This window comes from Etheostoma spectabile, chromosome 18, assembly GCF_008692095.1.
Source record: "Etheostoma spectabile isolate EspeVRDwgs_2016 chromosome 18, UIUC_Espe_1.0, whole genome shotgun sequence".
Classification (NCBI taxonomy): domain Eukaryota; kingdom Metazoa; phylum Chordata; class Actinopteri; order Perciformes; family Percidae; genus Etheostoma; species Etheostoma spectabile.
In genome coordinates, this window is record NC_045750.1 from 22,846,824 (window position 1) to 22,860,690 (window position 13,867).

The following is a 13,867-nucleotide window of genomic DNA, read 5'->3' on the forward strand; positions in this document are numbered from 1 at the left end:
TATATAGTATATGTAAGTTCAGCTGAAATGATTAGACAACTAACTAGTTCTGTTGATTGACAGAACTGTTTAAATTGTTTCCAGTTTTTAAAATGTGAGGATCTTTCAGCATTGAGTACTTTTACTTTTAATGCTTTAAGTACATTTTCCTGATACTTATAGAGTTTTACTTAAGTAACATTCAATGCAGGACTTTAACTTGTAACAGTATTTTTACAGTGTGGTATTGTTACTTTTTTACTTAAAGCTAAAGTGCATAGTTTCTGTCGCCCCCATAAGGAATTCTAAGTAATGACAAAAAAACTGTCGGAGAGTCCACATGGTACAAGCCTTCCTTGATCACATATGTGCCCCTACAACCCTTCCACGCAGTTGCCTGTAGACAAGGAGGACACACAGGATTTAAAAAAAAGAAGATTGACTGGAAGGACTAGAAGAGGTAATTATCTTCACTCAAGCTTCTGCGCGGTAAAGTCACTGACGACACAACAAAGAACACAGCCGTACAGAGAAACACACGAGTGTTGTGTGGCGAGCATAGTCTTAATTAGCTTTGTAGCAACTCGTTTGGAAGTGGCTTAAATGTAACGGACGTTCAGTAATATCAAAAAGTTACGCAGTAAAGCTTTAAGTCAAGGATGTGAATACTTCTTCCACCACTGGTGTGTATTCTCGTTTTTCCCAATGCAACTCATTAGCTCATAGATATTGTTTTAAATCGAAAGAGCCACGTTATATTCCAATGTGGTCCTGTGCATGTTTGGATGTAGTAAAGAAAAATGTGGGTGAGTTGGTGATTAATGTTAACAGACGGTCATTGCTAACCTTCCTGCCACAGCAGTGCTGAAATCCACCATCCGCATTATCATATCTTTCCAGAGGAATTCTGAACAAGGTGATGAACTCAGAGTACAGAGAGTAGAAGGATAATGACTTACTACTTACTATGTCAGAGGGGCGGTTATGTGAAATTAATCAACAACCCTTGAGCAAATCAGAATTACATATTCATCCAGGCCATTGTATAATGAATATAAATGATGACCTTTTGAGCGCTGGATTTTTATCATGTCATGTTTCCTCAAGTAGGCTAAAGATGAGTCACTTTGTAGGAAATACTATCATAATATGGAACTAGTGAATTGTATTTTTAAAAAGGAAATGTCCATTTACATCCTAGGGAAGATAACGGAAAGATTTACATTGACAGCAGAGAGTAGTAAAGAGGCGGAGACCATACTAAACAAACCTGAAGCCATAATTATTGCATTTTAGAAACTGATCAAGTATGTTTAAAACGTTAGGATTAGATCATGGAATTAAGATGAACTAGTATGGATACTGCATAGTGTTTCTGGAAAGTATCTATTTAAAGATACTGTATACTGTAGCAAATAGTTTGCGTAAACTTCAACACTAAAAAGTAAAACTGTCATTTAGCATAAACATCGTTTCATCACCAAGAAATGTTTCCATCTCTGATCCATAGTCAATAAAGATCAAGCGATCTAGATGTTTATGATATGTTGCACCTCTCTGCACCTCAGACAGCAATACAATGACCAAAGAGGTTGCATTGATGGCTCCTATAGAGGCAGGTGTGAAATCTGTAGGCTATGGCTGCAAACTCCTAAAGCAAGTTAGTACAATCTACCGTGAAAGTCTGCAAGCAAGCACCATCTGTGTGGGGCTAAGTGATGAACTAGGAAGCTGCTGACACAATAATCACAGGCATAGCAATGAAGCTGAGAAAAAGGGAAAAAAATAGGGGTGTGAAGCAAAGTGGTAGAAAGACATGATGAACGGAGAGAAAGAGAGGAAAAACTTTGAGTCAGAACTTCATTAATTATCAGGCGGTGATAGGGCTGGGTAGTGTTCAAAAATGTTGGATACAGGTGCTGATTCTAATACTGTGACTTTGATACCTAAGCAATACAGGATCCAAATGAAATAAAACAGTGAGATTTTTCCGCTCCTCCTACGTGAGCCCAGTCTCTGTGCATAACCTAGAGTTTTTCCTGCCTGTCTCAAAGACATATAACATACTATCTTGGTAGAAGCATGCTGGATGCTTACTGGCTCGCTGTCGAGATTTACTTTTTAGATATTGAAATTGGGTATTGAATGACGAGGCATGTTTCAATACTGAATGCTTTGAGGTAATTTGGTCGGCGCCTAAAAACTATTGAATTTGGTACCCAGCCCTAGGAGTTAAACATTAAGCACTGAGCGTGTGATTAGTCTCAGCTTTAAACATTGTGGTCAACGGTGTTTGGTTAGACGTCAGTATCACAACATGCATCATTCCCTGTTTGTGTGTGTGTTTGAGCTACCACGACGGGATAAACACCCTCAGTAAAGGGAGTACCAGAAACTATGCCACGACTGTCCAAATCATTTGTTTAACTGGCAATAAAGAAGAATAGGATGCTAAGATACAGCATACTGATTTACTACAGTATGCTTGGTTTGCAGACTCAGTCATTTAACCATGCCCATATACGCGACTTCATCCAATCATTGTCAACAACAGAAGGGTTCTTTGTGGGTGTTAAACAACCAACCTTTCTTTCTAAATGAACGGCTGTAAATTGATAAATGCACTCAACTTAATATTTTCAGTCAGATCCCTTGGGTCAAATGAAATTTGAAACATTTAAAAAATAAAAAAAAATAATGTAATGTAAAATATTTAGGTGTCATTTATATGTGTGGGGACCAAACAGGCCACAAGTTCTTCAGCCAGAGGACGTCTCTATCAGCACTATGTGCTCCATTGGCACAAAAATGCTGAAAGCCCAGGAAAGGCCGAAAGAAAAATCCAAGTGAAAAAAACAAATTGGGCACCATCTGGGTATACTTTTACACTCAGGGGTCCAACGCATTCCTTACTGTGCATTTAAATAGTAAATTAACTACACTTAAAGAGTTTTTCCTTCTACAAAGGCCTTTACAAATTGCCTCTCATTCACACACATAAATGGCATAAGAGCTGCTATAAAAGACAATGACCTAACCATCAGGAGGTTCAGCATCTTTTTTTAAGGACATTTGGGCATATGAATAAAATGAGCTAGGTATCAAAGCGCCAACAGTCAATGGACCACCCGCTCTACCTCCTGAGCCACAGGCCAACATGCTTTTTCAAAGACTAAATTACAAAAATCTCCACATCTTTGAGTAGACATTTGTCAAAATGCTACAGCACATTAAATATCTACTTTCACATGCAGATGAGTCCATCTTTCACAAAGAGCTAGTGGAGTTTGTCTGAGCACTTAAAAGACTTCTTGAAAGCTTAGAAGCTCCAAAACAAAAAACCTTGTAATAAGATTGTTCTGTCAACTACTTTTGAAGCCAACAGGGACGACAAGACTGTAAAACTGCCAATGGTAACGTTGATAAAAAATGACTTCTTGTCATATTTTCTCATACTGTCACTATATCCTGACAGTACTACATGAATCAGATCAGCTGTGAAATAAATAACATTCCTTGCTTCCTCCTGGCGCTCCGAATGGCATAAGGAAAACAACCAATCCTAGCTGAGGAGTGCCTAACGCAGTGCCAATGACTGCTCATGAACTGCGGTCAATGAGTGTGTACTGTTTCGCTGTAAAATGAGAAAGTTTGTGACCCGCCCACCATGATGAAGAACAGTCGAGCCAAAACTAAGAACTGCTACCGGCGTCCCAGGATAAATGAGTAAATGAGTGTCTGCATTAGAGGATCCTCGACCCTGATTGGTTGTTTTTGTTCTGGCACGGTGGACACTTCAAATGCTATTAGGATTACTAGGGGGAGGCAAAGACAGAAGAGAGGAGAGAAGAGAATCTGCCTCATGTACTACTGTCAGGATATATTGTTATAATCTTCAGCAAATTTGACAAAAACATATTTCTATAAAAGTTACCTAAAGAACCGTTAAAATGCTCCAAATATCCTTCCTTTTCTTCTAGAGTTGGACACGTATGAACTCAGTGTGTCTCGGTATTGTGAGTGGGAGTGGACTGCCTGTTCTCTTCAGAAATAAAAATGTCAGAGGTAATTGCCTTTGAAATGCCTTCACCTGATGAAAATCATCAGTTTCATCTGATGGAGACTGTGGACAGACGTTTTGGCCCCCCCACACCGGGACATATTCCTGATATGAGTGCCCTTGAGACGCATGCAACACAGGGTTTTTCCGTTGAGAGCCTGTTAATGGTAGAAATTAATAGTTGCAAGCTATCAAACAATTTTCGTTTCTAGCTCGATGGGCTGAACCACTTTATCCCACAGCCTTCTGATGAGTGACCTCCCGTGTTAAAGTATAAGTGTTAAAAGGTGACTGTCAGTAGGCATGAGACATACAGTACTCCCTATTATCAAGTCTACTTAAGCCTGTCACTTGCTGAAATGCAGTCAGAGACGCAGTTGGATCGACTTCTGATTGAAATTGAATACAAACAGAGTCTGGTATATCTAGGTCCCCTTGTTTTTGATAAAGTACCCTACTGTTAAGTGCTGTATAGAGGAGAGCTTTATTCATTGTAGTCTGCTTTGAGTGGTTTAGCTCCCTACTGGTGATGACTACCTGTCAGCCTCACTGCTGCGAAACAAAAGAGAGAAACGAGGGAGAGTGCAACAAGAACAATAGAGAGATAGAGTGAGACCAACTCACCTTTCTGTTTGATCCATGCACATATAAATTGGTGTTGATTGGGGGGAGGTGTATTGTACTGTACTCACTTGTGCAATTGAGTGCAAAGCATGCTGTCTGAAAATTACAAATTACTTCTATTTGTGTGGCATTTCAACACCAAAGCAACAAACTGTTAAAAGAAAATATTGTTTCATCTTTTTTTACTAGAATACCAGACAAAAAACATGGCAACAGTTAAAAAAAATGATGAAATAAACAGGTATGAATGAAAGACCAGAGCAAAAAGAAATATCACAGCTGCTAAAGAAAAACATGCGTACGACTTGCACTTGCTCAAGACATGTTCCTGCCCAAAACCCTGAAGTTGGGACGAGGCGCTCGAAGGTATTGATTGGGTGATTTGTATGTGTTGCCGCTGCTCCTGAAATGTGTCTAGGAACAAGTGTTGATGGATGCGTCTGTGGCTGGGCTCTCAGCCTGTGAGGGCCAGGGTGGGTGCTGGGAACGCTCCGACAGCCTCAAGGTTACTCGCCTGGCACCAAAACAGATGGATACCCCTCATCGTAACTGTCTGTAATGTGTTCAACTCAATCATTCCCTCCCTCTCCATACAACATCTCTCTCATTTGCTAACCGAAACAGTTTGCAGAAAGAGGAGTTCCAGACTGAAAGTCATGATTTTCTTTATCACAGCAGGAGAACTTCCACATGTTCGTATGTATTAGTATGGTGTTCCTAATAATCCTTTAGGTGAGTGTATATACACTGATTATAGTGCCATAGAGCCAAGCAAACTAATCGATTTACATTCAGCCGTTTTATGATGTTCCACTCATTGACAGATGGTGCCGGTTTCGCCGTTTTTTTTTTATTTTTTAAATGGCATATCAAATTAGATGCACTCTCTCTCTAGAGCCCGACAGTCGATACGGAAACAAATATTTGGTTATTTAAAAATCCGATATAAATAAATCCAGAAAAACGTTACAAAACAAATAGAATTTCCTAACCTTAGTAATTTGTAGTTATTTAATAGTTCTCACTAAAATAAAATGATAATTTGTTTTATTGCCACAACAGATCAGAGGAACATAAAAATATATTAAAGCTCTGATAAATAAAATGTAAAAAATTACATACTTAAGATTTGAAACTTGAAGTCCTTTGAACAAAAACAACAACAAAATAACAGGGACTTTGTAGAGTGCCCTCTGGTGGACAAACTATGCAACGCCAACGCTCATGGTTGACAGTCCGTTTTTATTTTTTAAATATTCATTCATCAGAATCAATTATTTGTCATTATAAATTATTCTGATGAATTAATATTAATATGTGTGTGTGTATATATATATATATATATATATATTTTAAATCGGCCATTATAAATGCCAATCACCGATAGATTGGGAAATGCCTATTCACCATATATATATATATATATATATATATATATATATATCCACAGGGAGCCTTGAATGAGAACAGTGTTGTGGGCCACTGTACTAAAACAATAAGGGGCTTGTTATTACAAGCAACATCGTTCACATTACATTTGTTCATTTGATCCATTGTTTATATAGAAATATTGAACAAGTCAACTACCAAGAAATAATCCTGCCATAAGACTAATGGCTCATAAATACAAAAATAAAAATAAATGATCCAAAGATATTGAAAACTGTTCATCAACACTCCAATTCATTGACACTCATTGAAAAGCAACATCTCACACTCTTCTCCTCCATCTTCTCTTTTCTTCTGGCCCTGGAGCGTTTAGGCTCCACAGCACCGCATATATCCAATTATACCGCGGCTCTGAGCACGGCGGTGACACATCGATTGACACAAGCGACATCCACTCTTATCACAGTGACATGATGCAGTGCTGGGCAAGCATCATTAGCATCATGAGCCAATAGCGGGGCAGCTTGTTAGACCCCCCAAGGGCTGGACATGCAGCTCGGGTTCTAATACAGATATCATAAGACAAGGAAGAAAAGTGATGGAGAGAGGAAGAGAGATTATAAACCCTGCAGGGGCAACTTTATGTTTGCGCACTCTTGTGTATGTATGCGTTTTGGGTAATTCCACCGGGTTGATGTCGGGCAATTACATTTTTCTTTCAGCCACAGCGACACAACAAACACAACAACAGGAGCTGTTTCCTCAAAGCAGCAAACCATCATGTTTCTTTGTGATGGTACTGTGGACAGCTGTTAAGTGGCTGTTTAAGCAATGATATGATGTGATGCCTCAGTCACTTTTAGCCAACATATATGCCACAACTACAACAAAGAAAGTGATATCACTCCAAAGTGTGCTTTTGGGATAAGTTGTGTCCTGAGGACAAATCATCCTCTATGGGTCTCTTTTGGCCCATTTCTGATCTACCTGTGGTATTTATAGGCAAACGTTCTCATATTTCTATGCTCCATTTATGAACTATCTTAAGCCAAAAGATACTTTCACATACTGTGTAAAACAACATAATTTACGCTGCATTCCACATCTATTTGTCGCCATCTACTGCTGTCCTTTCTTGATTAATCTTAATATCGATTGCTTTAACTGGCTGAAAAAGATGTCCATGTCTGAAGTTGCCACCACTACATCTGTGCCCAGCTGAAACTAACCCAAGTTCCAAGGTTTCAAGAGAGTGCTTCACAGTCCGCGAAACCCTGCTCAACACCTGTTGGCCAGTCCCAGCCAACACAAGGGTTGTAAGGTGTTCAGATTTTAGTTACACAGCCAATGTTCCCACGTCTGGTGGACCCACTGCATTATTAGGCTTTTAAAGTAATGCAGCCATAACAGCTGATGTAAATGTACCTAACAGATGTTTACTTTAGCTCAATCATCAATGATTTACACATTATTTATGGTTCCTATTTACTCCTGTGAGATCACATTTATGATCATTTTCGTTTATTGTGCGAAAACAAGGAAATTAAATTATAAAAAAAATACAAACAAGATTCTTGATCATTACTGGTGCTTATTTCTTAGAACTTAATCAGAACAGGTGAAAGTGCTTGAAATGTAACAATGTGGTAACTTTGTGTGGCCATAGCAGGTGCAAGCACCTACAATTAAATACACTCTGATTCAGTAGACCTGAACAACTCATATTTATAGTAACGTGTAGGGGGTCATTGAAAATAAGTTATTTGTTATTTTGTTCTTCACAGAAAATGAGCCAAGGCCAATGAGTTTTAGTCAGAATAACTAATACATAGCATAACTCTTCTTTTAGCAAACATTGAAAACGGGTCCCACTGATCCAAACAACACACAAGGGTTAATCTCATTTACAGAGACAGCAGGTTGAATTATTCAATGCTCCAATTAAAGTTCTTCCAGTGATCACCATGAGGAGGTCTATAGAAACCAGCCGTCTGTGCGTGTGTATGTGTCTTTACCCATTTGCTTATTTATCTGAAACCTTCACTCAACATTGACGTCACGTCAAGTGAATAGTGCTATTGTGTGGCTTTTACCTCCCAGCCCCCGTTAAGCAGATACATCAGTCAATAGAAGGAAAACGCTCTTATTGTTGGTTTACTACTGGGTAGAACATTGCAGAAAGCAAACATCTTGTTCCTCAACCCCCAAACCTCTTTTGTTCCTTTTTTTTTCTCTGCTTGCTCCTTCCGAGAGGAGGAAGAAATGACTATGAGGCGAATGCCATGATTATTTTCTTTTAAATAGTGAATGCTGCTGCTATGTCATTATGTAAGCAGTTAGCCAGATATTGTTACAGCCCTCTGAACATGCCTTGAAAAGTGATCAGGGACATTGGGTTGAGCAGGAGCAGAGGGTTGGTTGGGATCAATACACTGGCAGAGAAATTCATCACTAAATCTATCTCGGCAATTACTGATGTCAACATCAAACTGACGAACAGTGTTCTGCTGCCTGTCTTCAGCTCCCTTTCTCCACTCTCGTTTGTTTACCATGTTCTTGACTGTGGAACAATGCAGCGACCTTTGCAGAGATAATTCTATTACGTAAGTTGAGTAATTACTCTGGATGTGGAAGAGGGGTGTCCGCTGCTGTTCTTGCCTGGCCCACAGCTCCCATGTCCTTGGATTTTTATGAAAATATACGGTATTCATAGAACCTGACAGGGAGAGGTCCGCTCAGAAAACACAGAGGAGGAGAAAAGACGAAGATAAAAAGGGGTGGATGTTAGTAGACGACAGGGAGATGGAGATGAGCATGACAAAAGCAGTGAGCCAGAACCGAGCAGGATGAAAATGCTATAAAAAGAGTTCATTCCCCCCCACCCCACCCCCCCACCCTTCCTTTAAAAGCAGTGCGCGGCACTATATGTACCTCCAGTGGCTTTGAAAATAGCCTGTATGGTGCAAAGAGCCCTGCAAATTTCCTTTGTGTCTTGTTCCCATAAGTAAAGGTGTGCAGTGACAAAGTGCGGGCTGCAGGGGTACACAAGAATAAATGGAAGGAGTGTAGATAGTTTTTGTCTGCTGAGGTTTTATTCTTTTTCTTCTCTCCGCCACGTAGAGCCCTGTTGGCTACAATGGAGAAGTGCAGAGAGGGCACGGAGGCTCGGCGCTAACAATCAGCACAGATGAAACTGCAAGAGCCTTCACTGGCAGAAATGTTCACTTTACTTTGTAAAAGTTTCTTCATTTGGACAATGGCTAGAGAGACGAGACGGAGTCAGAGAAGCAGACAATTACTGATATTTGCTGCCAGCTACTGTATCAGAGAGGGAGAGACTGAGAGAAACAGAGGGAGAGGCTCCACTGCCACATTGTTAATTAAACTCTCTCTTAGCACTGTGCTGCTCAATGAATAAAAGGCAGTCGCACAGTCGTAAAAAGCACACAAGCAAACACAAAGCAAATACCCTGTTCCCCGTTTTGATTTTTTACCAAGCTACAATAAAACTGTTGGCAATATGATTGCATTGTACTACATTAGATTTTGCATTGTGTAGGAGATTGCACAATATTCTCTCTATGATCCATAACTATAGCAATTGGATGGGCTGTGTGTGTTTGTAGTAAGGGAGATAGAGAGAGAGAGAGAGAGAGAGAGAGAGAGAGAGAGAGAGAGAGAGAGAGAGAGAGAGAGAGAGAGAGAGCAGTGGAAGAAAATAACAGGAAAGCTGATTTCATGGTCAAGGGATTGCATCTCATTTTCTCGCAGAAGCACAGAGGGAGTGCGCTCGGTCCTGCTTATGGATTTACTGCCACCTGGTGGTGTATGACTGCACTGCTGAGTTCATGAAGCCTCACAGGGACGCAGGCTGTCATCAGTCAACATCAGAAGATTGGCTCAATCCAGGAGAAGTAAACTTAGACTCCTTATCTTGGAAAGACGGTCTCATATAGATCTGTGTGTGCACTTATTGAAATGTTAACTTCAGTGAACTAAACTGCCTCTTTGTCTGACTTTGCCTCACTAACCTTTTCACTTTGTCCGTATTGTTTATTTTCTTATTTCTAGCACAGGAAATAAAAAAGTAGCTTGAAAGAGCACTAACAGAGAAAGAAAATCAACTACAAAATTCCCATTTAGGGCAATATCACTCTTTAAGGATGCTATTATACGCTTGGACAATCCAGTCAATATTAGTGGACAAATATATCTCCAAAACCAGAAACAGGAGAAATAAGACTTAAACCTGCACTGTCATGGGATGCAAATAACTCACTCTCCACTTGTGTTTCGGGACAAAATATGCCAGTATTAGTCAGAAATCAATGACAGCTCCCTCTATGTCATCCCAAGCAGCAGCATGAGGTGAAATAATGAGGGCTTCTCAACCCTAATTAACACAAACACACAGCTCCTATCGCCAAAGAAAGAATCAGAGACAATTACTTGCTCTGCGTGGACACGATTATGTCGGATGATCTTTCACAGAGGGAGAAAAAGAGGAGAGTGAGAAGGAGGGGCAAAAAAAAAGAGAGAAAAAATAAAGTTGAAGATATGAAGTCACACACAGTGGCTGGATCTAACATCAGAAAGGTCTGGATGATTAGGGGATGCCAGTGCTCACAGAGAGCAGCTCTCCTAACAGCCTCTACCACCTCATTAGTCTGGCCCAGCAGCAGTATGCCCCGACTATTAACCGCTAAATGAAAGACCGCCAACCGTGATTACTGAAGGGAAGTCCCCTGTTGTCATGGGGATAAGACACACACACACACACACACACACACACACACACACACACACACACACACACACACACACACACACACACACACACACACACACACACACACACACACACACACACACACACACACACACACACACACACACACACACACACACACACACACACACACACAGTGATAGCTATTTGAAGGGCGTTTATGAAAAGGCGATTGAGGCAAAAGTGGATATTTTACACATCATCAGTCACAGCCGTTCACTCTGAAGCCCAAAAAGTGAAAGCTCGGGACATGAAGCATTTGTCATGAGAAATTGCCTGCATTGCAGCAGAAAAAAAAAATATAACAACCCTCAACAACTGCCTGCAAACTCTCAGTGGCTTCATTTAAAGATCACATGAAGCTTTCAGCTCCACTTTCATGCAGCAAATCTGACAAAGGCTTAATAAGCACATGAGTGAAACTGCCTTGGAGTCCTTGAGTCAAGGATATGGTGCTCACTGTTGCAGAGAGGATGACACGGCTCCATACAATAGGTGCATCCAATTTATGTGCGTGTGTGTTTGTAGTTTTTATAAGGGTGAAATGACTGCACGTATCATAATAATGTGTTTTTATGCACTTCTGTACACAGAATAGGGTTATGTGATAAAAGTGAAATATGGCAGTTGTGTATGTGTGTGCCTGGTGTTGACTGAATGCACACAATGTTTAAGGAGTGCTCCTATTTAGCATTGCACTTCCATACAGTAAGGGGGACTTTTACTTCCTAATATGGGTTAAGCTGAATTGGAAATTGGATCCTTTACTTCCCATAATGCAACTTGAGTTTTGTAAAACAATCCCTGACTGGTGAGTGCCCATATTGTCCAAGTTTAAGCCAATATTACCTCATAGATGCCACTTGAGTAATTTCCTCAGGCTTGATAGCTCTCTTCAGAGCCACAAGAAACATATCTAATACACATAAAACAAGTCAATCTTAAGTGATACTCACGGTCGTTGCAGTGAGTCCCAGAGTAAGACGTCATAGAGCAGTCGCAAGTGAAGTTCTCCCACTGCTGGATACACACCCCCATGTTGGCGCACGAGTCTTCCTGACAGGTCGTACTTGGGCCTGGAGAAAAGGCGGGAGGGAGAAAGAAAGAAAGAAATACCACAGGAGCACGGTCAAGCAACAATAAGAGCTACTGCTGAGCTTTAACAATGCAGGACCCATGCAGGAGAAATGCACCCGGGAGAAATAGATGTACAGTATGTGGGCCTAGAAGAAAGGACAAGGAAGCAAACAGTGCCACCACAGGAAGCCTGACCTGGAGTACAACACATTTAAAACAGTCTGGGGAATCCTGTTTCATGCTGGGTAAAGCGGAAAACACAGCGGCAAGCCGAAGCAGTGGTTTTCACAGGATCAACAGCACGCTTTTCAAGCAGTGGGAGCATTGGCATTTTCTGAGTTAATTGCTGTAAAAGAAACTGCTCTGCAGAAAGCAATGCTAGTTTAGTTCTAGTCTGCATTTAAGACATGCTACAGCAGACGAATTGTACCACATATGGGCTGATGTGATGGCACTGTCAACGTCCCTTCATTTCCTTCTTTGTTTCTTTGTGCTGGTGGACATGCATGCCATTTTCATCATTCCAACAAGTAATAAAAAATAATAATAAAAAAAGTTTTATGAGAGTAAAACTTTGAACGCTGCATTCCCTCTGAACAAGCAAGACAACACAAAAAAAACCTTTTAACAAATGACTCACGGATAAAAGAAATTCCATTACATAGTACTCATTTATTCAAAATAAATGCCTTTAAAATGGCCCTGGCAATTTTCTTTCCAAACCTCTCTTTCACTTTGAGAATACACGGTGAAAACTAGACACACTAGGCAGACAGAGTTCATGTAGAGCAGACGAGGAAAGAAAGAAAAAAGATCACTTGGGAACACTTAGTGCATATCGTCGCATATGCACTGTCGGACAGGAGTTGACGAGGGTATTCAAAGTCAAACTGGATGTGTGTTTGCTATTCTTCTACACCACACATTGCTCTTACATTTGAATACTTCTACTTAGAGGGAATGCAGTTAAGGACAGATAGATAACGAGATAAACAATGCCCCCGTCGGAGTCCAGACAGACACGAGGGAGGGAGAACCTTGACAGAAACCCCTCTGATAACCACATTGTAAAGAAACCAAAAGTAAATAAAAAAAATGAAACAGTCCAAATAAATGGCAGACAAATGCAAGTAAACGGTGTCAATTGTCTTGTGCAAGACAATGTGAAGAGAAGAAAGACATTTGAAGTGGAGAACAGAGCAAGTTTGCCAGCTGAAAGTGCATTTACTGTGTAATGTACGGTGATGGCAGTCAACCAGGCATCCTCGACACTGTGCGCATACATGGATTTCTGTATCATATCAGCAGGAATCTCGTGTCTGCATGTGCACGTCGCTGCTCGTTTGTCAGTGTGAGCGATTGCGTTTGAGCGTTGCAGCAGGAGGTCGCTCGCTCTCTGAAAAACACTCTCAGCTGGGGAAAGTAGCACACATGATAGGTTTCGGGAAAAAAAAAAAAAGAGAGCGACAGTGAGAGGGGTCTGACATCAGAAAGCATGCCGATGTTTAGATGTGCGGTGACAGCCTCTTCCTGCGGTCTATGCAGGCCTTTGATGTGTCACAACTGGCAAAGTTGACACAGTGCTGCCACAAATTGTCAAATTTAGCACAGCTTTTATACTATATGACTGCCATACATTTACATCACTTATCTAACAGAATCAGTTTACTCTGTTTTTATACTTGTGTAATTCTTTGCAACTTTTTCAATGTTATACCTAGTCTGGTGGTTAGCAGGTAAAAAACATGCTAAGACCATTTATATAACTGTTATATTCAGTTAAATGTGCTAGATTCGAACATAAGTGTGGCTACATTCACATTGCAGCAGTGCTGTAGCGTGAAAATGTAGTGACCGCGCAATAATCAATTTTTATTTTTCTAGTTGCTTAATCAGATGTTTTGTCTGCCAGTCGTCTCTCTATCACTTGTTATCTTTGTGTGTTTTTT

The 13,867-nt window shown here is 40.4% G+C and overlaps 1 protein-coding gene across 1 annotated transcript in view; it reads right to left on the reverse strand.

The window, feature by feature from the left end:
* Positions 1–13,867, reverse strand: part of nrxn3b (neurexin 3b) — a 324,175-nt gene that overhangs the window by 163,241 nt on the left and 147,067 nt on the right. Inside the window, exon 18 of the mRNA XM_032543642.1 lies at positions 11,798–11,917. Coding sequence (XP_032399533.1) covers positions 11,798–11,917 — 120 coding nt within the window. The remainder of the gene's footprint in view (positions 1–11,797; positions 11,918–13,867) is intronic.